At 53.8% G+C, this 25,855-nt stretch overlaps 1 protein-coding gene across 2 annotated transcripts in view; it reads right to left on the reverse strand.

The window, feature by feature from the left end:
• Positions 1-338: 338 nt before the first annotated feature.
• Positions 339-25,855, reverse strand: part of ICE1 (interactor of little elongation complex ELL subunit 1) — a 55,791-nt gene continuing 30,274 nt past the window's right edge. The window contains exons 12-19 of one of the 2 annotated variants that reach the window (XM_042953499.1): positions 24,020-24,432; positions 16,986-21,749; positions 15,670-15,838; positions 12,909-13,069; positions 9,797-9,987; positions 7,436-7,542; positions 1,640-1,738; positions 339-614 (exon numbers count right to left, since the gene is read on the reverse strand). In XM_042953499.1, coding sequence (XP_042809433.1) covers positions 433-614; positions 1,640-1,738; positions 7,436-7,542; positions 9,797-9,987; positions 12,909-13,069; positions 15,670-15,838; positions 16,986-21,749; positions 24,020-24,432 — 6,086 coding nt within the window. In that variant the 3' untranslated portion in view covers positions 339-432. Of the gene's footprint in view, positions 615-1,639; positions 1,739-5,951; positions 6,776-7,435; positions 7,543-9,796; positions 9,988-12,908; positions 13,070-15,669; positions 15,839-16,985; positions 21,750-24,019; positions 24,433-25,855 lie in introns of those variants that run through there. The other variant, XM_042953508.1, reaches the window with a different exon arrangement.

A 25,855-nucleotide genomic window follows, 5' to 3' on the forward strand; every position in this document is an offset into this window, starting at 1 on the left:
AGCTCCTTCTTGGCCGATTTATTTTTTCCTAGTCAACCATTCCGGCGCAAAGTCCAAAATTAGCTCAGGAACCAAATCAATGCTTTTATATTAAATTCATTATAAAACGCCACTCAATTTTAAAAAGCGACTAAAAGGACACTTTCTGCAGCAAAAAAGGGCTAAGTTCAAGTTTTTGTTGTTTGACCAAGACACAATAATACAACCCATATGTCATGGAATCACAACAGCCTTAAGTGAAATGTATGCGGTTTGGGGGAGGGCGGCCCGGCCCCTGCTGGCTCCGGTGTCCTCGCCAGTGACGGGCGCGCCTGGACATCCTCTCCTCTGCGACGACGTTCCGAAGCCTCAGTCGGGACTCTGCGAGCTGACTCAACTGTCCGGACTCGGACACGCGAAGGCACTTCTCTAGACGCAGGGGCGCACGGCTTCTTAGCCCACCTCCTCGGCGCACAGGCAGCTGACTTCCTCCAGGCAGCTGAGCACCGCGGAGGGAACGCTGTGAGAGGTCTCTCTGCGCCAGGCTTCCAGGATGCGGGAGATCTCCGCTGGGTTGCTGGGACTCAGATCGCAAAGCGCGTACACAGCTGCTAGCTGTATGCCCCACGGTATATCTGCAAAGAATTTTCCTATCAGTCGCTACGCGAGAAAATGCCTGTTATTCAGAATCTGAATGCCGTAATCTGCGGAAACACTCTTCAAACCCAGGACACTTTCTGCCAGCAATGAAAAGTATCAGAGAAGAAACCCACAGTGAAAAAATTAATGAAGACCCATCCACACGTGGCAAGAAACACAACGGCAAGAGAGCCGTGTGCAGGCCGGCACCCAGGGCACGGCCAGGGTGTCCGGGCAGGAGGCTCCGGAAGGATCACGCTCCACATTTATGTCGCGATGGAAGGTGGATCCCGGAGCACCCCTCAGGTAAATGATTCCATTACACAGCCACTGCAAGTGCTTGTAAAAGGGCTACTCTGAAAACGAACACAGACACGAGAGGAGAAGAAAAGCCCTCCCCGGGGCCGCACTGCCACCCCCCACCCCCCATGTGCCTGAGAGAGGCAGAGGAAGGTAGCTTACAGCGAGGTCACAGACCACGTGTGCCAGGCTTCTTTCTCATTTAGCTTAAGTTTATTTACAAGTCCTTTAATGAAAATTTAATTTAGCTGAATTTCAGTTAAAACTACAATTCAAAGAACACAACATAAAACCCAGATGTGCTCAAACGTCAGTTCTGAAACATAGCTTTAAAAATTACTCACCCCTCAAATAAACATTTTAAAAAGGCGGTGGGGGGGGGGGGGGGTGGCGCCTGGGTGACTCAATCTGTTGTGTGTCTGACTCTTGATTTCGGCTCAGGTCACGGTCCCAGGATCTTGGGATCGAGCCCGGTGGTGGGCTCTGGGCTGTGCGTGGAACCTGTCTGGGAGTCTCTCTCCCGCTCTCTGTGCCCCCCCTCCCCCTCACGCGCATGCCTTCTCTCGAAAATAGACACACATTTAAAAACATGAAAACCACGCATCTCCCCCAGCCGCACGGCAGCGAGAGGTGCTCAGAGCAGGGCGCACAGTGGGAACTCACAAGAGGCTTAACGGGGCCGCGAGGGACTCAGAACAATCTCAGCGGACCCGGGTCCTACCTTCGTCCTGGGCGTGCTGAATAAACATGCCGATGACGGAGCTGATGCTTTTCACAGCAGACGGGAACCCTTCCTTCAAGCCCAACTGGCCCAACCGACCTGGGGGGAAACAAACCGAAACGTAAACGGTCTTTGGTTACATAACAACTTTTCCCGAGAAAGTAAAATTCACGTTTTCTCTCTTCTGCCGTTCCGCACATTAAGGTGAAGGATCCTCAAGCCGAAACGGCTCCCTGTCCCCACCCGAGAGCGGGCGGAACAGGAAAGCATCGGGACGCCTAAAGCACCCCTTGTCCCGCTGGGGGGCGGGGGCAACGGTGGCCAGGATGACTAACCGTCCCTTCTTCCGGTCACACGAGGGCGGCACGCACGTGCGGCTTTCTCCGCCGAGGGAGCCGACAGGGAGCTCAGCGGAGCGCGTGGTCTGGCAGGCTCCGCGCGACAGGGCTGACTTGTGCTGGGTCGGGAGGACCCAGGCGAGGCCGCGGCGCCGGCAGCCAGGTTCTGGACCGGCACCCTTCCGAGCGGCGCAGCCCTGGCCGTGCCGCAGCCCGGGAGCGCGCGGGCGTGGTTTGCACGGTCCCCAGGGTCCAAATGATTTTCACAGCGGAACAACGCGGACTAGGAGGCGACCTGCCTCCTTCCCGATGCTGAGATAAGACCCAGGCTCAACACCAGCGCAGATCGGACGACTGGGTCCGCGGCACCAGTCACGGCAGCGGCTGCAAGGGGGCCACTGCTGCCACCAGGAGCTCCCGGTGAAAACAGCTACTTTCACGGAACGATGCCCCCTCCGAAGCACCAGCAGTTAGTCTTGCCGCGGCCAGCAGCCCGTAAGCTGCTGTGGGTGTGGGGGGCACACGGCACACCGGGGGCCTGGCCAGGCTCGGGCCGGGAAACGCACCGCGGGGGCTGCCTGAACCGGGAGGGAGGCGGTGCTCTTCCGAGACACGCCCACATTTCTCTGCCCAATGACTGACAACCTACAGCTATTCGGACCCAGACAGACCTGTTCTCAAAAACGAATAAAGCGAGGAAATTTATCACTGCTGTCACTGATAAAATGTGCGCTCTTAAGCCAAATTAGAATTTTGGAAAAACTTCCACTAGCCACCCTGCGCCTGACAGCTTCGAAATTTAAAACTTCTCTGATGAGATCAGTGATGACATTAATGTCTGTTTTCTGGATGTTGTTGACGGCTGGAAGATCTGTGCAAATCAGTATTTTCCGAGGGAGCGAGCAGCGCGCCTTATAAAGTCGCCCTGGAGCCCTCAGGACCCGAGACCAGCGGGTGATGCGGCAGGAAGGCCCCCTGGTGACGGTTCAGACCCCACTCCATCCGTTTAGGGAGTCGGCACTTGTGAATTTTTACGTGGTGTCCCAGCATATCCACAATGATCTAAAAGGGCTATTAAAACACTCAGGAGCTCCGTACAAAGCTGGATTTTCTTTACACACTTCAACCAAAAAACCCACTGCAAGAGCCCGGTGCAGCGCGGACAGGCCCTCGGATCCTGGCAGAAAAGAGGATCTGCCCCAAGATAACCTTCTCCTCGAGGTCGGTTTTGTTTGGCAACCACTTTCCACGGAGAATGTCATTTATGTTAACACCGGTTTATCATCACTGGCTTTAAGTGCTAACGGAAGCTCTCCCCCAGTCAGAAGGACCTGCAGAGACAAGCCCTGGGGGTCCTCACGGGGGGGGGGGGGGGGGGCACATCCCGCTGAAGGCGGAGGAAGCACGATGATGCCACGCGCCCAGCCCCGCCCACCTGGATCCCTCCTGTGTTCTGCGGTCCGTGGAGGTGGGCTTGCTTCGAGGTGGAACCCCGTTCCCTCCCTCCAGGCGCGGCCTCGTGGTCTCCGCCCCTCCTCTCTCACAGGAAGGGGATTCCGGACGAACTGGGTGCCCTTTTATCCACGTCCTTTTCCTGGGTTTTTAGGACATCGCCCTGTAATCTCTTCTGTGTCTGCGTTTTCTCAACTCTACACACACCCTCCGCTGTATCTATGTACGAACCCAGGCCACCAGCTTCGCTGCCATTTTGAACACGGAGAAACCGAGACCTAGGACACTGAAGGAACCTTCATCACTTAGCATTTCCTACAGGAACCAACTCAGTACTGGCTGCGTGCAGCCCAAATGCTGTCACAGACAGCTCGATAAATTCCTACTGATGGATGGATGCCTAGAAAATTTCGAATCCAGGATGAAACTATAGACATCTGGATAATTCCCGGGAAATCTCTCACCGAGGTTGAAAAGTAATGTACTTTAGAGATCAGGAATTTCAATCAGTGATCACTCAATTATCTGCTTCCAATTAGATCAAACTGCTGTCTGCCCCCATCTGTCCTCTGAGACAATCTACTAGGGGTGCTCAACATATACGCGACAGCTGAGCAGGGGAAGGGTGTGTGCCAAACACAGACACCGGCTCGCTCAGCCCAGGATGCGCATGTCTTCCCAGATAATATAATGGCCCCTTTTCTTTAAATTAAAAGTGCTTACTGAACTGGATTTTATAAGCTCTTTAAATTAATGGAACTTTCAAGGATCAAATGATCAGTAATCATGAGTCGGAGGTAGGTGGCTTGGGGGAAAGACCTTAATGCACGAGAACAAAGATGAGAGACAAATCTGCCCTACAGACGGGAGAAACGGTCCCCCCAGAAGGAACCTGAGTCCAGGGGATTCGGCCACATGAAAACACAGGTAAGAAACACGGAGTTCACCTTGCTGTCAAAGGTAACGACCCCCAGCACTCAGGGAAGCATGAGGGAGGCAGCTGGGGGCCTGCGGGGAAGGTGACCGAGTAGCCCCCCAGGGTTCCCTCAAGTCTGCAGGTGCAGGCAGGCCACGGAAAACAGGAGTTGAGGCGACGTCAAAGAAAGGGTGAAAGAAAGGCCTGGCAAAAGGCTGGGTGGAAATGGACAAGCAGAGGCTACTTCAGCCTGGCCTGCAAACGCCTGATGTGGGCAGTGCTCCCCTGGCTTCTAGGCTAAATACCAGGTGGGCCCCGGAGGGTTCCTCAGCTCTTAGGGGCAAAGGTGGCGCTACACGGCTTTGCACTCGACCGAGTCCAGCAGCAGACAGACTTCTGTCTCCGCTCGGCCACCTTCAGCGCCGAGGGACCTCAGACGAGGGCTTGACCTTCCCTAGCCTCACCGCTGCCCTGAAATGAGCAGACTGAAGCAGGTTCTACCACTTCTCCACATCCCCCTTGATCTAGAACAACCCAAACACTCCCCAAAAGGCTCTAATACGCTATCCCTCGAGCACGTCAGAAGAAACCCCACTTACTAATCATGTACGACCACCTGCGGACAGCACTGTTCATCCCCCCATCCAACGTTAGGTGACCCCGGGCTGTTCTGACAGAAAGCGTCGTGGGTTTCCCATGGAGTGAAAATTCATTTGGGATTTTGCCAATTTGGAAATAAAAATAAAGACGACTCCTCTATTCTTTGAATGATGAGTGTGTCACTATTAGGAAAATCACGGCTCACCAGTTTGTGTGCCGAATTTTATAGCGTCAGCTTCAGAAACTGCAGGAAGGTTCTCTAATGGAGTTTCCTCTCGGAAACGGCTCAAACTCCAAATGGGACAGCCGTGCAGGGGGTCCGTGCACATCCGGCCCGGACACAACTTCTCAGAGCTCTGCAGCTCTAGAGAACAGGCCTCACCCGTCTCTGTCCCCACCCCCCGCCCCCATCGCCCAGCGCCACGGCTTCAGCGCCCACAGACGGCCAGAGCTGGCCAAGCTGAGCCGCCCTCTCTGGCACCGGCCTCTGCCCGCCGGCCCTCCCCACACCCGCCTCGGGCAGGGACGCCGCGGCGGCTACGCCGGGTGTCTGCAGACCCAAGGAGAATCCTCCAGGCCCGACCCTGCGCTTGTTTTCACCCTTAGCACATCCCAGCTATCCATCCTCTGAATCACACTCATGTGTTTATATATTACCATCTCCTCCCGTAACGCTGTTAAGTACGCGTCATCGTTTACTCCTAGCTTATGTAACTTCATTACATATGGCTGAATTATGTAAGTGTACACATATTCTTTAAGAAGCTTCTCAGGGAATCTGGACGACCGGCCAACGGTGGAAGGCACGGACTCCGGAGAGCCAGCCTCAGGGGCGAAGCACGTGTGGGGCCGACCCTCCACTACAGGTGCACGGGGACCGCACGGAAGCCACCAGAAGCGCAGCCCTCCGCTCTCCCACGCCCGCTTCCTCTCCCGTCACAACCACAAGTGTGTACATGGACAACCTCCTGCAACAACAGTGGCAAAAATCACACAGTATTTTGTAAGCGTGACTTCAAAAAGTTTCGTGTTCGTTTCAAAATCCAAAGATACTTTATGGAGGTTGATATATGTATTTATAGACTTAACATCTCTTCCTAATTTTTTCTTCAAGAAGGTTTCTCGGTTTAAAATAAATCAGTTCAAACTATGAACATCTGTAAGAGAAGACGCTACCGAAAGGAGAATGTGCAGACACACACGCGGCCCGTCTGCCGTCCCCTGGCCCTCGTGTCCTTCCTGCTTCCTGCTGTCGCGGACTGTCCCGGGGGCCTGCAGGGAGGGGCTCTGCAGGGCCCGTGTGGCGGCAGCGCCCACGGAGCCGCTCGCCCCCTCCACCACCCACGCCTTATTCATCTCTGCAGGTGGCTCCCTTCCTCCACGGTCGCGGGCGATCACTCCGGGCTCGCACGCTTCACTCCAAGTGTATTTTCTGTCCTTTCCAGTGAAATTAGAGTCTTCCTTGAAAGCAGGTTGCCGTCTTGAACCATTTTACACATTTACTTAGTGCAAGGTTCTTAGGTTTGCATGTGAAGCAGATACAGAGCAGGAATCCTTCTTGCCGAGACAGTAACAAAAGCAGCCACAGACAGCTCTAAGTAGAAGACTTACTTAGACAAAGTAAGTAATACTCTCAAACCTTCTTTTGAGCGGTACTGTCTTGAAGTTCTAAATAATTCAACTCTAGAGATACTTGAAAGTCGCAGGAAGTACCTTCAAGGATCTGAGGGGCTACAATGCAGGTTATCAGACGAACCTTGTTTGTTGTGTGTCGGGGGGTAATGCTACATGCTGCAGACAGAGAAGTCAGTTCCGAGTAAGGAGAGCCTTCTGAAAGGTAACAGATGTCATCACGTAAATCCCGCAGGGCTTAGAGAGCACCTCATCAGAGATGAGGCAAAGAGGAAAAAATGACTAACACTAAGAAATAAAAATCTGTGGGAGACAGGGAGGAGCAGAACCAAAAAGCCACTGAGGTCCTCCTTATCTGAGAGGCCTCATTTAAAATACGTTTAAACAACGATTTTCATTCCTACATATCAGCTTGGAGGAAAACAAAGTTGGTTCCCAGTCACGGCACCACAGGACGTGACCCTGCCGAGGCAAACAGGAAAGAACCCGGGTGCCTGGCGGGGAGGCAGCCGACTTTCAGGAACCAAATGAGACCAGAGTGTCCTTTAGAGCAACTCTGTGCCCCGGCTGGCGTAGGGCAGTGTGTGCCTGTGCGGCTACGAACAGTACGAACTGAGAAGCACACGTTCAATCATACACAAAATATACTGGCACGAAAACTTCATCTCTGGCAGAGTGGGATAAAACAAGAATTTGTAAGAGTAGGAGTAAGGAGAGTAAGTGAGAAAATATCTACTGTGATGGTAATAAAGTCACTCGTTATGGTCAAGTTTCCCCCAACGTATATTATTACACCTTTATTCCCCTACCAAGATACAATCAATAACAAGAAAAGGCTTAATAAAACAGACAACTCACCAATTAGCCTCAGAATTGATGCTATAATAATGTCGGGAGTATATGCAATGTTTGCATGTCCTTTTCGGTATTTTATCCACTTATCCATGACGGGCCACAGCTCTTTACTACAAAACAGTAACAGCACACGTGCGTGTTTATGTACATGTGCAGGAAAAGAACGTATGTGTGTCACCGCTCAGATATCAACAACTTGAAACTGGCCCATAAAAGACAGACAATCAGTCAAGAAAAGGGACTTCTTAAAAAAAATTTCATTTGTTTATTTATAAAAACAGGCTCCATGCCCAACGTGGGGCTCGAACTCACAACCCTGAGATCATGAGGCACACACTCTACCAAGTGAGCCAGCCAGGCGCCCGAGAAGAGGGACTTCTGAAGATGTAACTTTTTAGGTTAAAATGAGAACAGTGACGGGAGGCTCACACACTCTCCAACTATTCGGGGCGTCTCTGCCCACACTGGCTTCAAAGAGGCTACAAATAGCTATGTTTGCATCTTGATTCTGTTTCCGCCCTTTTCACAAGGCTTTGAGTGGAGAAGCTGAACGAGGTCTCCAGGTCCCAGAACTGGCGGCGGTGGGGGTCCGGATTTTCACTGGGACCCTCCAGACGTGCGCGTGGCCTCTGTGTCCTAGAAGCCTAGCATGTCCTCGGAGGAGCACAGAGCTCAAGAAAACCACGTTTTCGAAACTTTCTACTGACTGAAACACTGCCAATCCTCTTTGCTTTCTCTCCTTCCAAAACCCGATTTCCTTCTTACATAGCATTTGTAGTATTCGAAAAGCTGACTGACAACACACAGGAGAATAATGTAACTTAAAAGTGCCCCAAATAGCACATTTGCAGAGAATGTTACTCCACTAATTCTGGATTTTTCTTTCCACATGCTTCTCCACGTGCACGTACGTAAAAACCTGGGGAGGGGGACCACAGCGCTTAGGGCTCCGGGACTGGAGTTGCTCAGGCAGAGATCCCGGTCTTCCACACCCTGTCCTCACGCCCAGCGGGGGGCACTGGCCAAAGGACCTCTGGTGAGAATCACTTCCAGTGGTCTCATTGGTCACCCTGCCCACTGGGCTCCCACCAAGAGCCAGGGGATGAGGCCCACAGGAGGTCTGCGTGCCTTTCCTGACAGCACTGGGCAGACGGCTGTCACTTCCTTACTTGTCAGCAAAGGACTGTGAGATGCCGTCATGTCACTACCCGAGCATCCGCTTGTAGCTGTGTATTTTAATACAGCCGTACCTCGTTATACAGAAGTACCATCGTTCAATTTCCTACTGTTTCACATTTAGGAGTATAATCTTTCCCTAGTGTTAAGGAGAAAAAAAGGAGAGTACACTTTCCCACAGAATACATTCAAGTATCTCCAGGATACGGACTATCAATCCTTTGTGAATCCTTTTTCGTGTCATAAACTCCTTTAAACCAGCCTTTCTGGGGCGCCTGGGTGGCTCAGTTGGTTGAAGTGTCCAATTCTTGATTTTGGCTCGGGTCATGATCTCACGGTTCGTGGGAACAAGCCCTGCATTGGGCTCTGCACTGACAGGGCAGAGTCTGCTTGGGGTTCTCCCCTCCCTCGGGCCCTCCCCGCCCCCACACGACCCCCCTATGCACGCACACGCACACACGCACACACACACACTCACTCTCTCTCTCAAAAATAAATCACCTCAAATAGATAATTAATTAAATAAAATCAAAAGATCCCCCAAACCCTTAGCCTTTCTAAGTCAGGTCCCCAGACAATTACGATCTAATAAGAACTGTTTGAGCAGCTATTTTCTCCTTTCCCCCACCTCCCGGTCTCCCAAAGATGGCACGCTGCCAGTGCCAGAATTCTCCAGGCCCAGAGAAAGGCAGATTCGTTACATAAAACAGACGCCTGGGACTCCGTTCTCTCCTGAAAGGCCAGGTAAGGAGAGCCACTAATCTGGGCTCTCACTCTGCCTGTTCGTGTGGGTTTTCCCAAGTATTTGAAAGTTAAGATGCGATCGTCACACTTCATCCTACGCTACTGGCTGAGCACTTCCCTCAGTGGACACTGCTCTGCATGCCGGCTTGTGCCAGTGAGCCCACACCCCTCCTCCAGGAGACTCCTTTCCCCTTGGGACAGAGGTGGTAATAAAACAATCTATGGGAAGAAGTCACAGGCACCACAAAAAAACAAAGCAGAGATGTGACGCTAATACGAGTCCTTCAAGGGTAGTTTTGCCAACTCTTACCCAAATCAAGATGTCATTTGTACATGTTTCCGCTGCCTTCAACAGCAAAATCTGCTCCAACCAAATTCAGCAACCATTCAACAGACTACCTTCCAATCCAACACCCCAGCTCTGAGTCAGTGAAACGGCCGTACCTTATAATGTTATCATGTGTCCAAATCCATTTCTGGTGGCAGCACAGCAGGTCAATGGCAAATATGTACTCCCAAGTGTTATCACTCAAATCCTCACCAAATTTTTCACTGGACTGGAATTCTGTTTTTGGACACAGCTGTATGGTCAAAAGCAGCTTAGAAACCATGAAACCCACATCCACAGGAGCATTCTAGCAAACGAAAAAAGAAAAAAACAAAATACAATTTAAACTTTCAAATACAGCACCTTTCATTTGTAATCTTGAGTGTAACAAGCATCCCATGAATAATCATTTAATTTTAAGACACCTTTTGAAAGCTGTATTTGAATAAGGAACTACGTTTATCTTAGTCATAATACTTGTCCTAAGCTGATTATAAACCGGTGGTGGGTAGGCCACAAAAAAAGCTCCAGGCGGGATGCAGAATCCAGTTAGGTAGAAAACAGAGCAGCTGCAATCCAGATAGAAATGCAAATTGTCATTACCTCAAAGCAAACAATTAAAAAGTTATAATAAAAAATTTTTTTTAACTTCAAAAAAGTCCTTTAAGTTCTAACATCTTCCTGACCCTAGATATCAGTCTTGTTACAGAAATTGATAAAATTTAGTCACCCAGTACTGGACTCCTTGACCTGGCTTCATTCACACCTGCGCACATCTGTTGATAGTTACCCACGTCCTTGTACCTATTGGCGGTCTGAACGCTCCTTGCTGCTGAATAGTTCTCCATTACATGACGGACCAGTGTGCTTATCCACTCACCTACTGACAGGCTTCTGGGCTATTCCGGCCTCAGGTGATGCGTGAGAATGCTGCTGTGAACACACATGTCTTCGTGTGGACGTTAATTCGACTTCTTGGATAAATACCTAACAGCGGACTTACAACTTTTTCTTTCTCGTCCTATTTTCTATTGGGTTTTGTTATCAACGGTAAATAGGAAGCTTTCAATCTTTTCTTATACTTGCAAAAGACTAGAATAACTTAGTTCTTTATAAGGTGAAGCAAAATTCAGGTGGAGCCTATACATGCTTTTTATGTTTTACATCAACTTTTCCAGCTCTTCTATAAACGTTAGCTGACAACACTGTCTCTTCAAGTGTTCTGCCCCAAAACCAAATCTGATACTGTTTACCTTGTTAGAAACCGTCCTTGGCTTCCAAATCTGCCGCCATAGTTGTGGCTAGTGGTCTTCTCGCACTCTTTATCCTACGACCGTAGTTCTATTTTCTTTCTCGTTTTGAAATCTTCAATATTTTCCCTTTTCTCTTTTTTCATTAGTCCGACCTGAGAGCTATCTGTTTTGTTACTATTTTTTAAAGGCAATGTGTTTTTCTTCTATGTGTTTTCTTTTTGTTCACTGCTTCATACCTTTTAAGCTATATTCTTTTTTTTTTTCAGATTGCTTCTCATATTTTTAATTTTTAAAATAATTATCAGCCACTTTATCAGTTTAATAATGAAAACACTCAAACTATGTTAGTGAGTGTAAGTTTTCCCAAAACTAGAGATCCTTGGTATGAAGGGTTTTCCTTTTCAATGATTTGCGAAACACTGACTTTACTTTTGAGTTCCTTATTCCCCAATTGTCCAGGATCATATATGCCAACTTTCAAGATGAGCGGGGGAGGGCACAGAGAAGGAGACACAGAATCGGAAGCAGGCTCCAGGCTCCGAGCTGGCAGCACAGAGCCCGACGCGAGGCTGGAACTCACAGACCGCGAGATCATGACCTGAGCCGAAGTCAGATGCTTAACCTACGGAGCCAGCCAGGTGCCCCGGGAATCTTCACTTTTTAAGAATTAAGGTTTTCACGTAACCAAATTCATGATGGGTCTGCACATGTGCTATAGGCAAACAGAAAAATTAATATTCTTCATTCAAGTTTACTTTACATATTAATGAATTCCAGTGCGTCTACTGCTTTTTGTCTCTCTGAGAGAGAAAATCTGCAAGTCTTGTACTATAATGGCATTCTTCCCCCAAGTATTACTCGTTTTTGTATACCTTGCACTTGATATTTTTATTTGATATATGGCAAACACATTTCTTAAAATTCTGCTTTTTTCATAAAGAATGTCTTTTATCATCAAATCACCCGTATCTGGTTTCATCCCGAACAGGCCAGAGGAGCAGGCTCCAGTGCACAAGCAGGGGGACCAGGCAGGGGCACGTGGCCCCGCAGGGGACCTGGGGGTGGAGGTGTGATGGTGGCCATCGCGGTCAATGGCTGGAGACGGAAGGGCCCTTCCGACTCAGTGACTGATGGGAATCTGATGATGCCTCCCAGGACTACACTCTGCTTTGTCTAGACAAGTTGCCAAACAGATAACAGACTTGCTTTTAAATATTTCCTTAACTTGTATCCACCAGTAGCCCTTTCCTGTACTTTTCATAAGAAAATAGAAGTCTAACGAATATTAATATCAAAAAGTACCAAAAAGGAAAGCAAAACGGCATATAAAATTCGACTACGTGCATGGGCCAGGATAATATTAAGAGGATATTAATACACAGTCATTTAAAAACAAACCAAAGTCAACCCCTCACTGAATTCGACATCTCTTCGAGTTTCCCACTGGCAATTCAACATCCAGAGATTCTCATTCGATAGAAGCTACACACAAAGGAATGCAATCTAGATGCCATATTAGCCCTCAGTTACCAAATAAACACATAGGGACAAAGTACTGAAATAAAGAGAAATCCCATCGACCAAAAAGAAAAAGAGAGTACAGATTGAAAAAATTCAAAACGAGGACTTGAACTTTTTCACCTCACCATTTTTTTTGCCTCTCCAAGTGCCTACTGCAGACAGCCCCTCTGAGCCCTGCACACATACACGTGGACCTCACCAGCCGTAAACCAGTGGACAGAAGAAACTTTTGTTAAATTAACACAACACGTAAGTCTACACTTCTTCCCAAGCTGGCCCGTGCACATTTCCCGAACTAAATGCACAAGCTTGGGCTAAAATGGTATTTTAAAGGATCTCATACAAAGAGGAATGTGTCTGAAATGCTGGTGAACGAGTACGACCCGAGCGAGTACATTCACGTAAGATCTACGAGACGAGCACGGTTATGAGAATAAGTAAAAGCCAGCCTCACCTTTTCCCAGTTGAGGAATGCTCTCAGACAGTTCCGAACCTCTCCTTTCGCACGCTGCCTGGCAACCAGCTGCATTGCTTTATTAATCACCGACTGGGAAATAAATATATCATGCCACATGTTTGCAATGAACAAAGTCAATTTTTCTGATTCCGGAAAATCTATGAGAAAGACAGACAGACGATAAACCTTTACATCTGATCAAGTGAATAAGTTACAAGCTAAGAACAAATTTTAATAACTGTGCTTGTGCCTCGCAAGGCCTCCGTACAGTGAAGGGAGGGAGCCCGAAGAGGCCCCGGCCGCAGTTATTTCAAAATCTGCTTCCTTCTCCCGCAAACCCTTCGCTCTGGTAAACCTTCCTTAATTACATCTGAACCATGACAGCTCAGATACGCCACTGAACCATGAAAAGAGCCACGGAATCCAAAACACGAAGCCAAGGCAAACCGCTCTCTCCAGATTCTCCAACCCTAGAACCTTCCCGTTTCTTAAGTGTCATTTCAGGCCAGTTTTTATGCATCCGCAAGACAGAACTCACCGGTACAACACTTTTATAAAAGGCTTTCGACTTGGAGAGATGTTTTTATACACTGCGGAGGACGACCTTCTATCGTGAATGCTCTTGCCCACGTCTGGCTTTGTTTAATCAACCTAAGCCACGTACAGCACACACACAACAAAATGCACCCTTTTCAAGCAGACGGTTTGGTGAATGAATGGATCTGTGTGGCCCCCACCGCAATCCATTTAAGAACATTTCCGTCACCCCAAATTCCCACGGTCTGACCCTTTCCAGTGCGTCACTTAGTCCCAGACACAGACAACTCTGATCCGCTTACTGCCACTTTCAATGAGTTGCTTTTTCTCAAATACGTACGAACGGGTTCGGACGGCACGCGCTCCTTTCCGTCCGGCTCCCTGACTCCACAGAATGTTTCTGCGGTTCACCCGTGTTGCCACGCACATCAGTGGTCCCTCGCTTTGCGTGGCCAAACAGTGGTCAACTGCTTGATATAGCACACTCGTTCCTTCACCTGCTGAGGGATGTGGGCTTCCAGCCACAGGCCCCTGCAGGTGGAGACGCTACGAACAACCGCGGGCCGGTCCAGTGAGCGTATGTCTCTACTTCTGTTAGGGAAGGACCTACGAGTGGGATTCCTGGGTCATTTGGTAAGTGAGTATTTGAATTCTATAAGAAACTGCCAGTGTTTTGCGACGTGGCTGAGCCAGCCAACACAGACTTTTACCCTGTTTGGCAGGAAGCGCATCTCTCCCGTTTCCTGTTGTATCTCACCTAACGCTGCAACGTGTTGAAAGAGCAGACGACCAAAGCATAAACTCCCTGCACTCTCTTGATGTGTTCTTTCTGAAATCTTGGGTCCTGCCCCAGGACCTCTGCACATGCCGCTTCCTCTGCCTGGCGTTCTCTCCCTCGCTTTTCTTGGATACACTGCCTGGCATCTTGCCACCTCAAGCTCAAAGGTCACTCTGACAAGGAGAGCTTCTCTGACCCCACAGACACTCACAAATCCTCCCTCCACAGCACTGTTCGTTCACTCATTCAACAGATACTCCGTGACTGTGGATAGCGTATTGCTCTGGGGTCGGAATAAATGGGGACAAGACGAAGTTCCTCCTTTACGGAGCATGCAATCTAGTGGAGGAGAAAGACAAACAGATTCAGACACGATGGAAGCGGGGGTGAGGGCCATGCAGAAAACGCCAGGAGAAAGACCGCAGGAGTCCGTGTGGGAGGTACCACGTGAGCCCCGAGAAAGCTAAAGGGAAAGCTTCCCAGGGGAGAAATCTGTGCCCACGAGCCTGAGGGGAGCGGGCTGAACCCCGGAGGGGGCTCAGCAGAGCGCACGCAGCTCGCCTCTCTCCTGCCCACCACTGACGATGCCCTGCGCGAGCCGGGGTCACGTTGGCTTGTGCGCATCTGGGTCGGGCTGTGGCCACCACCCAAGCCTGAGGCCTGGCACGCACCCCGTTACCACTGCTGAGGAAAGCAGGGCCTGAGAGAGTAAACAAGGCGAGGGAGAGGGCGACACACAGCAGTCTCACTTGCAGCCCCGCAGGCGGTGGACATGTCCCGTCACCCGATGCACACGCCCCCCCCCCCCCCCCCCCCGGAAGATTAAAAGATTAAAGGTTAAAAATCTTCACGATCCAGGTCAGACTTTCTGGGCTGCAGTCAAATCACATTTATGCGCCGTGTCACCGTTCACAAACATTGCCACCGATGACGTGTGATCAGGAAGGGGGCTTCTGTGCCGACCCGTCCGTGGGGACGGAGGGAGCGGAGGGGCGACGGGGCCCAGGGGAGCCCTCCTGGGGTTCCACGTCTCTGGTCCTCGTCTTGTGGGCTTTACGGCTCCGTTTCAGACGCCGCCTCTTCCAGCCAGCGACACGGCAGCACGCTTTGACACCCACCTTACAAACCCATCCTCCCGTCTCGTGTGGCCCACACCTGACTCTGGAGTGGCTACACTAGGAACCGACAGACACACGTCGTGACGACACTCTATGCACAAGCGGGAACGCAGCTGCTGCTACGAGCAGGTCAGCCACGGAAACTGCCCCCCGGGCAACGAGGCACGGCTTCACCCGGCCAAGGCGCTTCACGGCCTCGGGGAAACGCACCAACGTCCTGCGTATTTGCAAAGACACATGGCGGTCCCTCGGCTGCAAGTACAGACCCAGTGTCGCGGGGGAAGTACACACATGTCAACACAAAACGACCACCGTGTGAACGCACCTTCCTTCAGTAGGCTGTAGCAAAACAGGCGGGCTCGCTCCAAGTCTCCCAGTTGCCGGCATATGCCCACGTACACCCTGCAGAGGGCGTGGATGTAACTGCGCTCCAGGGAGATCTTCTGAATCTTCAGTTCTGAGAGGATGGAGTGAAGCAAGCACTCTGCTAGATGCTGGGTCGAGACACAAAGAGAAAACACAACGTGTGCCGACGTTTCGTCTGCTTACTGAACAACGGCTACAACTTACAGATGAAGTCTGTCTGTCGGGACCACACAATGTGCCCGGAGCAGCAAGCAGAGGAGAGCGGTGACTGCGGAGGACAACCCGCCTCGCTCGGCCCGGTGAGCCACGCGGCGCGGGGGTCAGGGGCCGCGGCCGCGGGCTGCCTGCAGGTGCCACAGGCCGCGCCCGAGCACGCCTGGGCCCCTGAAGCCGCCACCTCCCCACCAAAGTCCACTTCCTTGCTTTTCGCCGAAGTAACTCTCTGATCTACTCCACTTCCTGTTTTCTGAACTCCTTTAGATCTTAAAAACACCGGGCAACGTTTGTCTCGCTTTGGAAGAAGGGCGTTAAATAATTTGATCCATTTGTTCGTTTCAAACGAACCTCCCGAAGTCACTCGCACTGCTCTCGCGCTTTCTGAAAGTACGCGACCCAGGAAAACTACGTGCGTGTTTCTACCACTCCGCTGCGAAGAGGTGCGGGTAGGCAACACGGCAGGGGCACCGGAAGGAATCGGCACAAGGTGTCGACACGGGTACTCAGAAGACACAGCCCTGTGAAGGCCCCACTAAACCACCTGTCGGTCTACACGATGCTCCCATTTCTGTTCCCCCCATCTGGAAGCCAGCACGTGGTCGGGCTTCGTGCGTGACGTACATCAAGGGAGGGACGGGAAACCCCGCGCTATCTTTGTGAAAGACGCTCACTCTCGGGTGTGTGTATGGTGCAATTCATGGAAAAGAAAGGCTCCACCACAGGAGACAAATCTGCTGCTTTGAAACAAATCATTTTGAGCCTTTCAACAGGCCAGAATCGATGGAAAATGTGCAACGGTGGTCCTGACAGACACTTTTTTCCTTCCAAATTATCAGGTATTTGATAAATACAAATGATCAAATCTCCACTGCCTTCTCACATCCCGCGTGTGTAAAATGCTGACTAGAAACCAAGTATGGGTCACAATGTGGACACGGGTAACTGTCCACCTCTGGAATAAAAGTCCTGTTCAGGGCCATCTGCCACCGGGCTGCGAGCAGACAGCCTGTCTCCGAGCACATGCAGTTCCTAACGCTCGTACAGAAAAGTTCCACGTACCTTTTTGGTCGTGCTGAATTCGTGAACAACTTCCTTCTCTTGATCTCTCATTACGGGCTTTTTGGAGATATTTCCCACATACACGTGACTCCGGATGACAGGCAGGAGATCAAAAGACGACTCTGCAATCTTCTTCAGCGCGTCAGCTATGGCTTTGTCGTGGGACTCCACAGTTTCTTTCGGGTTTGGAGGCAACTGTGAGGCTGTGCTGACGGTCAGAAGAGCACTTCTCTCCTCCTCTGTCGTCACGCCTTCAGCCTGAGGGAGGCTCCTCCGGACGGTCCTGTGGACTCCTTCTGCGGCGGCGCTCCCGGGCTCTGGTTCTGGGGACCCGCTGTCCAGCCGCAGTCTCTTGGCGCTCCTCAGCGTAGATGCAGACAACGTCCTTTTCCCACCTGAGTCCTGGTGAGTCCCCGTATCTTTGGACTTATCCTGACTGCAGTCACTCCCAGAGCTGCCCCCCGTTTTCACAAAGGCGGTTGACGTTGACGTGATTGCTTTGAATCCTGTGATGGCGCCGACGGGCCCTGCTAAGTTCTTACAGTCAGCAGGTGGGCCCCGGGCGAGCTGAATGTTCCCTTTGAGGATGTTGAGGGTGCGGGCCCTGGCAGACAACTCCGGGTACATGCTGTCAAGGATTTTGACGGAATTCTCCTGGGGTCCGGCCACAGCCGCATGGGCGGAAGCAAAGGGGGGGAGGCGGCCCGGCACAGGGAGGGCATGCTTTGGCGTCGCAGCACAGAACTGCAGGGGAGACGACAGGATCCTCTCGCCGGCTGCTGCGGTGGATGGGGACGGGGACGTGCGCGGGGGCGAGGGGCATCCGGGCTCTTCCGGCAAAGGAGACATCGCAGGAGGCACCGGGATTTCACACAAGGGAGAAATGGGGCCGATGGGAGAGGCGGGGGAGGAGGGAGTGGAAGCGGCTATCAGAGGAGACACCGGCCGGGAAGTCCGGGGAGGGGTGGCAACCAACGGAGCAAGCAAGGGTGGCAGAGGGGGCCCCACCTCCTGCCGTATTTTACTCAGGGTGTCAGAACAGTCCGTGGGGGTCGACGTGTCCGCATTGGCTAGGATGGTCTGAGTTTGATTTCTCTGGGTTTTTGCGTTCTCTCTTTCCCCTAAAAATGACTGGGAGCCTTCACTCTGATTAGCTTCAACTCTGCTTGACGCTGAGGTCTTTGCTGGCTTGTTTGACTGATCTTTGTTGGTCACCTTGGATCGATTCTTATTCTTGCCAAACGGCTCTAGTTTTGAGTTAAAATACGTGTGATCGGACGCAACCACCTGAGACTCGAAGTTCTGGTCGTAGATTTCGGAGCTAAGCCTCACACTAGGTTTGACCGGCCTGTTGCGCAAGCGACTTTTATCGAAGTTGGTGCTCTGACTACTGCTGGAGATTTCTTCCTGGGCACCCGGGAGGCTGCCGCCCTGGGGCTCCGGAAACGCAAGGCCAGGGTGACCGGTCTCTGGAGACTTGTCCAGAGCAGTGACGGAGATGAAACCGGCTCCCGGGCCTCCCGGCTCCGGGGAGACAGCGACGTCCTCCGGAGTGTCGCACAGTATAACCTGGTCCACGTTTGGCATGAGAGCCACCCCGTTGATGATGGTCCAGTGGTCCCCCTTTTCAATGACTAGATTCTGATCCTTGTTGATCAGCACATTGATGACCTCGGAGGTCACCGTAGAGATCTGGCACTGGAATGTCGTTTCTGCCTCCCCTTCGGCACCGCGCTCCGCCGTCTGCCCCGCTCCCGAGTCGGCGTGCAGGGCTGAGGGCTCCGCCGCTTCTGACAGGCCCTCCTCCCCACCACGGTTCGGGCTGGTGACGTGGGAAGCGGCCTCGGGTCCGCCGGGGGCGCTTCCGTTCCCCGCGGGACCGCCGCCGGGAGAGTCGCCCTCGCCGGCCAGGCCGGCTGCTGGAGGGGGCGTACCCGTGGGCAGTGGCGAGGGGTCCCCCGCTTCCCGAGGTGGGCCGTGCTCTCGGACGGGCCCGGCGGTCACGGCGTCGTGCACGTTGAAGAGCACGAAATCGGCAGCATCCTCTCCGGCGGGGCCCTCGCAGCTGGCCTGAAGCTCCTGTCCGATCTTGGTGAGGACCTCTGACAGCGTTTCCAGAGAGCGCCGAGAGAGCCGCCGCGTGCCCCGCAGGGGCCCGTCCTCCTCCTCGGACTCGAGCCACTCTTCCGGGGTTTCGAGCGCTTCTTCGTCACACAGCTGCTTCCTGTACTTTTCTCCTGATGGCTCACCTGGCTTTAACTCTTTGCTCATGTCCTTACTCAGGGTTCCTTTGCTAGAACATTCTGAAACAGAGTCCCCGGAACTATAATCTCTCAACTGACAACTTTCGAGAAACATGACGACCTCGGACGTAGAAAGTCCGTCTATCTCCGACAGAGTACTGATGTTGAAGTCCTGCAGGGCCGAGGTCAGACACCCCACCTCCACGGAGGGCTTGCTCTCGGCCGCGCCGGCCCCCAGGGCTCCCCCACCTTCCCCGGAGGCGCTGGCGGCCCCGTGCCGGGCGGCCCCCGTCACGGCCTCGGGCTCGCTCTCGCCCTCGCTGCAGCTGGGCGCCTCGCTCTCTTCCACCTCCGTGTCGCCGCCTCCCGCCTCCCGGATGCCCGTGTAACAACACGGGGCCGCGGCCAGGGCACCCGGAGGGACGCCGCGCGTCTCTTCACCTTTTCCGAGACCCGCCGACGGGAGCGCCGTCCCGGAGGTGCCTGGGTCTCCGGGAGAAGCGCCGCCCGGGGTCGGCGACGGCAGCTCCAGAGACCCCCTCAGGCTCTGCCGCCCGCCAGGAGGGTCCTCGGGCACGGCCAGGGCCCCCCCGCCAGATCTGCCCGAGCCCCCACACGGTGCTCCTGCACCAGGAAAGCTTCTCGACACGGGTGCCGGCGTGGCCGGAAGGCGTCCATCCACAGGCAGCCCGGACGAGTCCAGATTCGGGGCACAGAGGAGCAGACCTTGCTCCTGTACCGCTTCCGGTGCCGAGGCTCCCGTCAGGACATCCTGGTTCGGGACTGGGATCTTTTCACAAGAGAAAGACAGTTTGCTACCTGTGGAACAGTGAGGATTTTCCACAGGTAAAGAACCGCTGGGAAAACTGAAATCGAATTTTCTCCTTGAGGCAGAAACTTGTGGCGAGGTCCCCCCCGCAGCAGCCGCCCCCGGCATATTCCAGGCCGGGTCCTCTCTCTCTCCACCACGTCCCGCTCCAGACGCCGTCACGAAGGCCGGCTCAGTCCTCTGCGGCCCCCAGTGCTCTGACCGAGCCCCGTGTGCCGTTTCGGGTCTGGCCTGCTTGGTGATCACCGAAACTTGGTTAGGCAACAGTGACGGAGCGGCCCTGAGCCCCGCGGGGTTACTTCCTCTGGCAAGTTCAGGCCTGGACGCGGGTCCCCTGTTTTCTAAGGCTGGCACTGCCTTTTGTAACTGACGGTCAGTCTTGTGTTCGTGTTCCGATTTAGCTCTCAGCCTTTCCTCGCTACCTCTCCTTAACAGGTCACTCTGGTGCCAGGAAGGGCTTTTCCCGAAGCCAAACCCACTCTTGGTCAAGCCGCACTGAGACTCCACCAACGGCGTGGAATCCGCCCTGGTCAGGGAGGGCTCAGTTCTCGGACCCTGACTTCGACACTGTGCCTCTTTCGCAGCGTTTACAAACACCGACTGCGGAAGCGAACAGACTCTGGGCATGCCTTTCCCAACGTCTGTGCCCTCGACCTCACTGCTACTTAGGTTACTAAAATGTGATGGTCCCAACTCGGGGCTCAAAGCATACAAGCTGTTTTCCAGATGGTTCTCTCCGGCAGGACACTCTGGGGGCTCGGGCTGCAGGTCCAGCAAGGTGAAGGCCTCAGCTCGTAGCTTCTGTTCTGAGCGCTGCAGCTCGGTGGGGGCGGAGTCAGGAGGAGGGCGTGCATCAGAGGAAGGCTGGGAGTCACTGCACACGGACGATGCCCCCGAGGTAGGAGAGGAAGAAAGCCTGGCGTCAACACCGAGCCCCGTGGTGCCCACTGTGTGACCTGCGTCGTCTGCTGGTTCAGGCGAGGCTCCTAAAATGAACCTCCGAACATCTCTGTCTTTTCCCAATACCCTACACATTCCCTGAAAGTGGTCAGAAATGGGTACATGATCCGATTCAAAAGGGATTTCGTTTGTCAGTGTCCACGTGGTAAACTGGGGTTTGGGCGATCCTATCATTTCGGACAGCAGGCTCTTTCCTTCAGATTCCACGAGGTCACCGAACGGTCTGCTGCCGAGGGGAGGGTGATGCACGTCAGCCCTCCAGGGGGCCGCCGCCCCGTCCTGGGCCTGGCGGCCAGACGTCCCCCCACACACGCTTCCTGCCGTGTCATCGAGCGTGTTCTCCGTCTGCACCGACTTGTCCACCTCGCGACCCTCTCTCGGTCTCTGCGCCTCATCTAAAATGCCTCTTTCCCTGTCACTCGTGGCTTCCGAGGACACTGCCCAGGGTTGCTCGCGAGCTAAAGCGCGTGTGGCTGAAGGCTCTCTCAGGGCCGCTGTGACTGTCCCAAACCCAACCGCTGTCACTCCGTTTACTTCCAGTGCAGTCAGAGTTCTGGAGGCTTCATGCGATGTGAGCTTTTCCTCCCGCGTATCCCTCCTTCCATCACTTCTCCTGGATGAGCCAAAGTAATGCGATTCAGACGTCTCATCTTCTGAAACAGACGCGGCAGAATTTCTAGGTTGGGACGACTCATCGTCGCTGGAATCCGTATACTCTCCGAAGTAGGTTTCCTGAAAAACGGAGTTGTTCCCGTTAGTTAAGACTAACTGAACCGAGTGAACACAACTTACCAATTGCATGCATCACAGAACACACTCCTGCTTCCTGAAGAACCCGTAACACCCATCTGCAGAAGGAGCATCTCCTCGTGTGCAGCCCACAGGCGACGGGCGAGTGGCAGCGGGACACAGACAGCACTGCCTCGCCTCCACCCTGACCCTGTCCCAGAGCCCCACCCCCACCGCCGGCTCCTCCCACAACTCACAGCCCCCCACGTGGCCTGGGGTCTGTTCTCCTAAGGCCGGAACAGTCCCTCTCTCCAGCTCTTCCCCTCCGTTTCCTGGCACAACGGTGTCCAACTCGGGACGCACTGCCCTCTAGTCCCCGGCCTCCGGGTCACTCTGGCCCAGGCGCCCAGCTCCGGCCCAGCGCCACCAGTGTGGGCGGTGCACCTGGCCCCCGCTCTGGTGATGCCACGTAGACCTCTCGTGCCAACAGCCCCTCTCACCAGGCTGCACCCGGGGTGCCACTAACAAGCGGACGGGCTCCACTCTTTCAACGGTGCGCACACAACACTGCTCCTTCCCACGCAACCCGCTCTCCGCCTCCGTTCCAGAAGCCCTCCACCACTCCTGGGCAGCCCCGCGGCCCGGGTGAACCGGCCCCCATCACACAGCACCTCCGGGAGAGCTACCTCCTCAACCGCGGGGCCTCATTCCACAAGGGAGACTACGGACCGGCGAAGAACAGCACGGACGTACGCTTGCCCCACCAAGCCAATCCTTTCCTCCCCCGAAATCTTAGGCACTTTTATCTGGTTCTCTTCCTGTCCTGCCACTCGTCCTCAACCTCCTCTCCTCTTCGATGTGGTCACCTACAGGCAGATGCGCTCCTGGGACCCCAGCCTCTGCTGCTACCCACCCACACCGAACAACCTCCCAGTCCCACGGCTTCTGTGACACCCCGAGGCTGGGGAGCCCCGACGTCTGGGCGCGCCGCAGCCTCCTCCCGGGCCCCACGCCCGTGGGCCTAACGTCGCAACGCACGTGTCGCCTGGAAACCCACGCACACCTCTATCCGCACCTGACACCGCGCCTTCCCACCCACGCAGGGTTTCTTCCTTCCTCTCCTTTCCAGCATCGCTGACTCCTGAGCCTCCCTTTCCACCACGTGGAAAACCTCGCCAGAGGCCGCTCGTTCCCCTCCTACCATTTCTCAAGCCACCCCACCTTGAACCCCAGTGCCGCTGCAGGGATATGACCTGTGGAGAAGGCCGGCAACGGCTGAGTCGGTCAGTGACGTCCCCGTCCACGCTCCCACCTCCCTCCGGACTCTCCCCACCGCCTACACTCTGCCACACAGCGGCTAAGCGGAACCTTCCAGCTGAAAACCTACCAGCCGATCCGCCTCCCGGGATCCACCGCCTCCCAATGCCCCCACGATCAACTGGAAAGTCCCGAGGCCCCAGACGGCCCTTGCACGCCTGGTCGACGTGAGCATCCTCTGGCACGGGATCACCTTCAGTCCCACAGGTGTGTAAAGAGCTCCAGCACCGGACACACCCTGCCCTCTTGAACACTCAGCGGGCTCCTGTCCTCCCAGAGCTTCTCTGCCCGCCCTGGCCTCCCTGAGGGCCGAGCCTCCGGCCCGGGTCCACTCCAGCCCCACGGTGTCCCTCACGGCCGCGCAATCGCCTGCGCCCTTCCCCACCCCACCGCCAGGCGCGACCCCGTCACCTCGCGTTCCCAGTGCCGAGCACGGCCTCCGGAACAGAACGGACACGCGCTGCTTCCCAAATGAAGGGAGCGACTCAGAGGGAGCAATGCTTTTACCTGCTCCTTAAGCCAAACAGCATACAAGTCTGCTTTATCCAGACTGGCTTCCTAAGAAATTACAACAAACCTTCGTGCAAACACACAAAAAGATGACGAATTCATCAAGCGAAGGTGGGGAATTGGGCAAACGCGGGTTAACGGGCATGTGTGCTACAAACAGGGATGCCCCATCTCTGAAAACAACTCTGTGCCTACACACATTGTTTGTAGGGACTCAGGATTTGGTTGTGAATCAAGACAAACAGAACACGACCCTAACACAAACCACCAGTGTCACGGCAGCCACGCTGGTCCCAAGAACACGGGCACGCCTTACGCAGTTCTCACTTCGTCCCCAATAAAATCTGGCCCGAGCATGATCACCGAGCACCTCCCACCGAGCATGGCTAAGTGCCAGGATGGGCAACGTGCCCACTGGATAACTCAAATCCAAAGCGCAAACTCACAGGTGCGAGCGAAGAAGGTAACGTGCTCAGGTGCGGTAAGGACACCAGAGGCGGGGACGGCACCGGAGACAAAAGAGGAGGGGGAAGTCTGAAGAAGTCGACTGCAGCCTGGAGATCTTCATCAAAAAAGCGATCACGATCAGAGAAGTCAGCGCTGTCCTGCTCACTCCTGTGCAGCAGGACCTCAGGATTCCGGCCCTCGGGAGACACGCGTTCGGGACGGTGAGCAGCGGCACCGGGCCCCTCTGTTCCCACACTCTTACAGGCAGGGAAGTCGCCCTCTATCTCCATGGACAGTTCCGTCAGGCACGTCTGCACGGCTGCGGCTCTGAGGGGACCGCCTCCCGCCGGAGGGGGTGCGCCAGCATCTTGGGACTCTCTTGGTGCGGGGGGGTTTTCTTTGGCGGGTTTTTCTGTGGGAGACAAAAGCCAATACTAAACATCTATAATATCAAGAAAACTTACAAAAAATACGCTAAACATTCAAAATGCTTGTACTATTGAGTAAATTCGAATCAACAGAAACCTCCTTTAAAAGGCAACCTGCCAATCCCTCCCCACAGATCACCCTAGAAGACCCGAGCACATTTCCCATAAGCACAGTTCCCTAGCAACAAGCAAGCCAAGAGGGCCGGCAGGCAGAGGGAGGGGATGCCCCCCGCCCACCAGCAGCACGGTGCCTGGGCGGAAGGCACCACGACGGCGGGTAATGGGCCTGGACGGCACGTGCCTTCTCTCAGTAAATCTTCCACACAGTGAGTAGTACTGGGGAGGAACGGCTCTGTGCATAGAGGCTGACGGGGAACATGATCTTCAGGTCTGAAAAGCAATCAAAAATCAGCCAACATCAAGCCTATCCCGTGGTCATATTTATACAACGCTCTAATTAAGGGACTCGGCTAGGTCACATAAATGCTTTGTATCACAGCGCACCGGGAAAATTACAGTAAAAAGCCAATGGTTTGGGGGTCTTGGTTTTGGTGAACTGTAGCGAACTGTCAAGGAAGATGTTTGTGTCCTGGGAAGTAACTGGAAACAACCATCTGTCATCTATGAAAGTTGTAAACATATGTTTTACACAAGGACTCAAGGCTGCCTGGAGAAGTGACTGACTGACTGGAGGGCTGGGGGGGGGGGGGGGGGGGGGAGGGGGGGGTACCTGAACATCTCACAGAGCCAGAAAGAAATTCTCCAAACAGGCTGGGGGTGCCTCAAGGGCCCCGGAGCCGACCTGAAGATGGACCCAATCACCAAGTGGGAAAAATCTGAACAATGAAATGATATGAGTTATGATGCAAATACAGAATTCCGATTAATGTGTGTAGAAGGGATGAGAGAAATGCAAAATCGCTAACAAACTAAGTAGTAATTGTAGCACAGGGGCTTTGCCAGTGGGCTCGACTGGGAGAGAAACAGACTGTCTGCACAGCATCCCAGTGTCCCCCTCCAGGCGAGTCACGGAGACTTGCGGTGGAGAACCCTGGTGGACACCACCTTAAAGCAGCAGCCCTGCCCCCCCCCCCCCCCGCCCCGTACGTGCCCCCTCCCCTGCAACGGCCCGAGCACAGCGCCAGGCGCTACTGGGGACCTCCTGCCATAAACACGGTCTTCACCTAGCACGACAAGACAGTACACAGACGAAACTGATGGGTTTCCTCCCTCCCCGAAGACGTCAAAGACAAGAGACAAGGCGAGATGGATGGACCGCGGACTGGGGCCGAGATGCGGGCTGGGGGCGCTGCGAGGGGCAACGTGGGCTCGGGGATGGAAACACCTGGAATGGAACTGGAGGCGTCCGTGTGAGGCCCAGCTCGGCTCAGAGACCCGCGCTGAGGG

The sequence above is a fragment of the Panthera leo genome, chromosome A1 (genome assembly GCF_018350215.1).
Source record: "Panthera leo isolate Ple1 chromosome A1, P.leo_Ple1_pat1.1, whole genome shotgun sequence".
Classification (NCBI taxonomy): Eukaryota; Metazoa; Chordata; class Mammalia; order Carnivora; family Felidae; genus Panthera; species Panthera leo.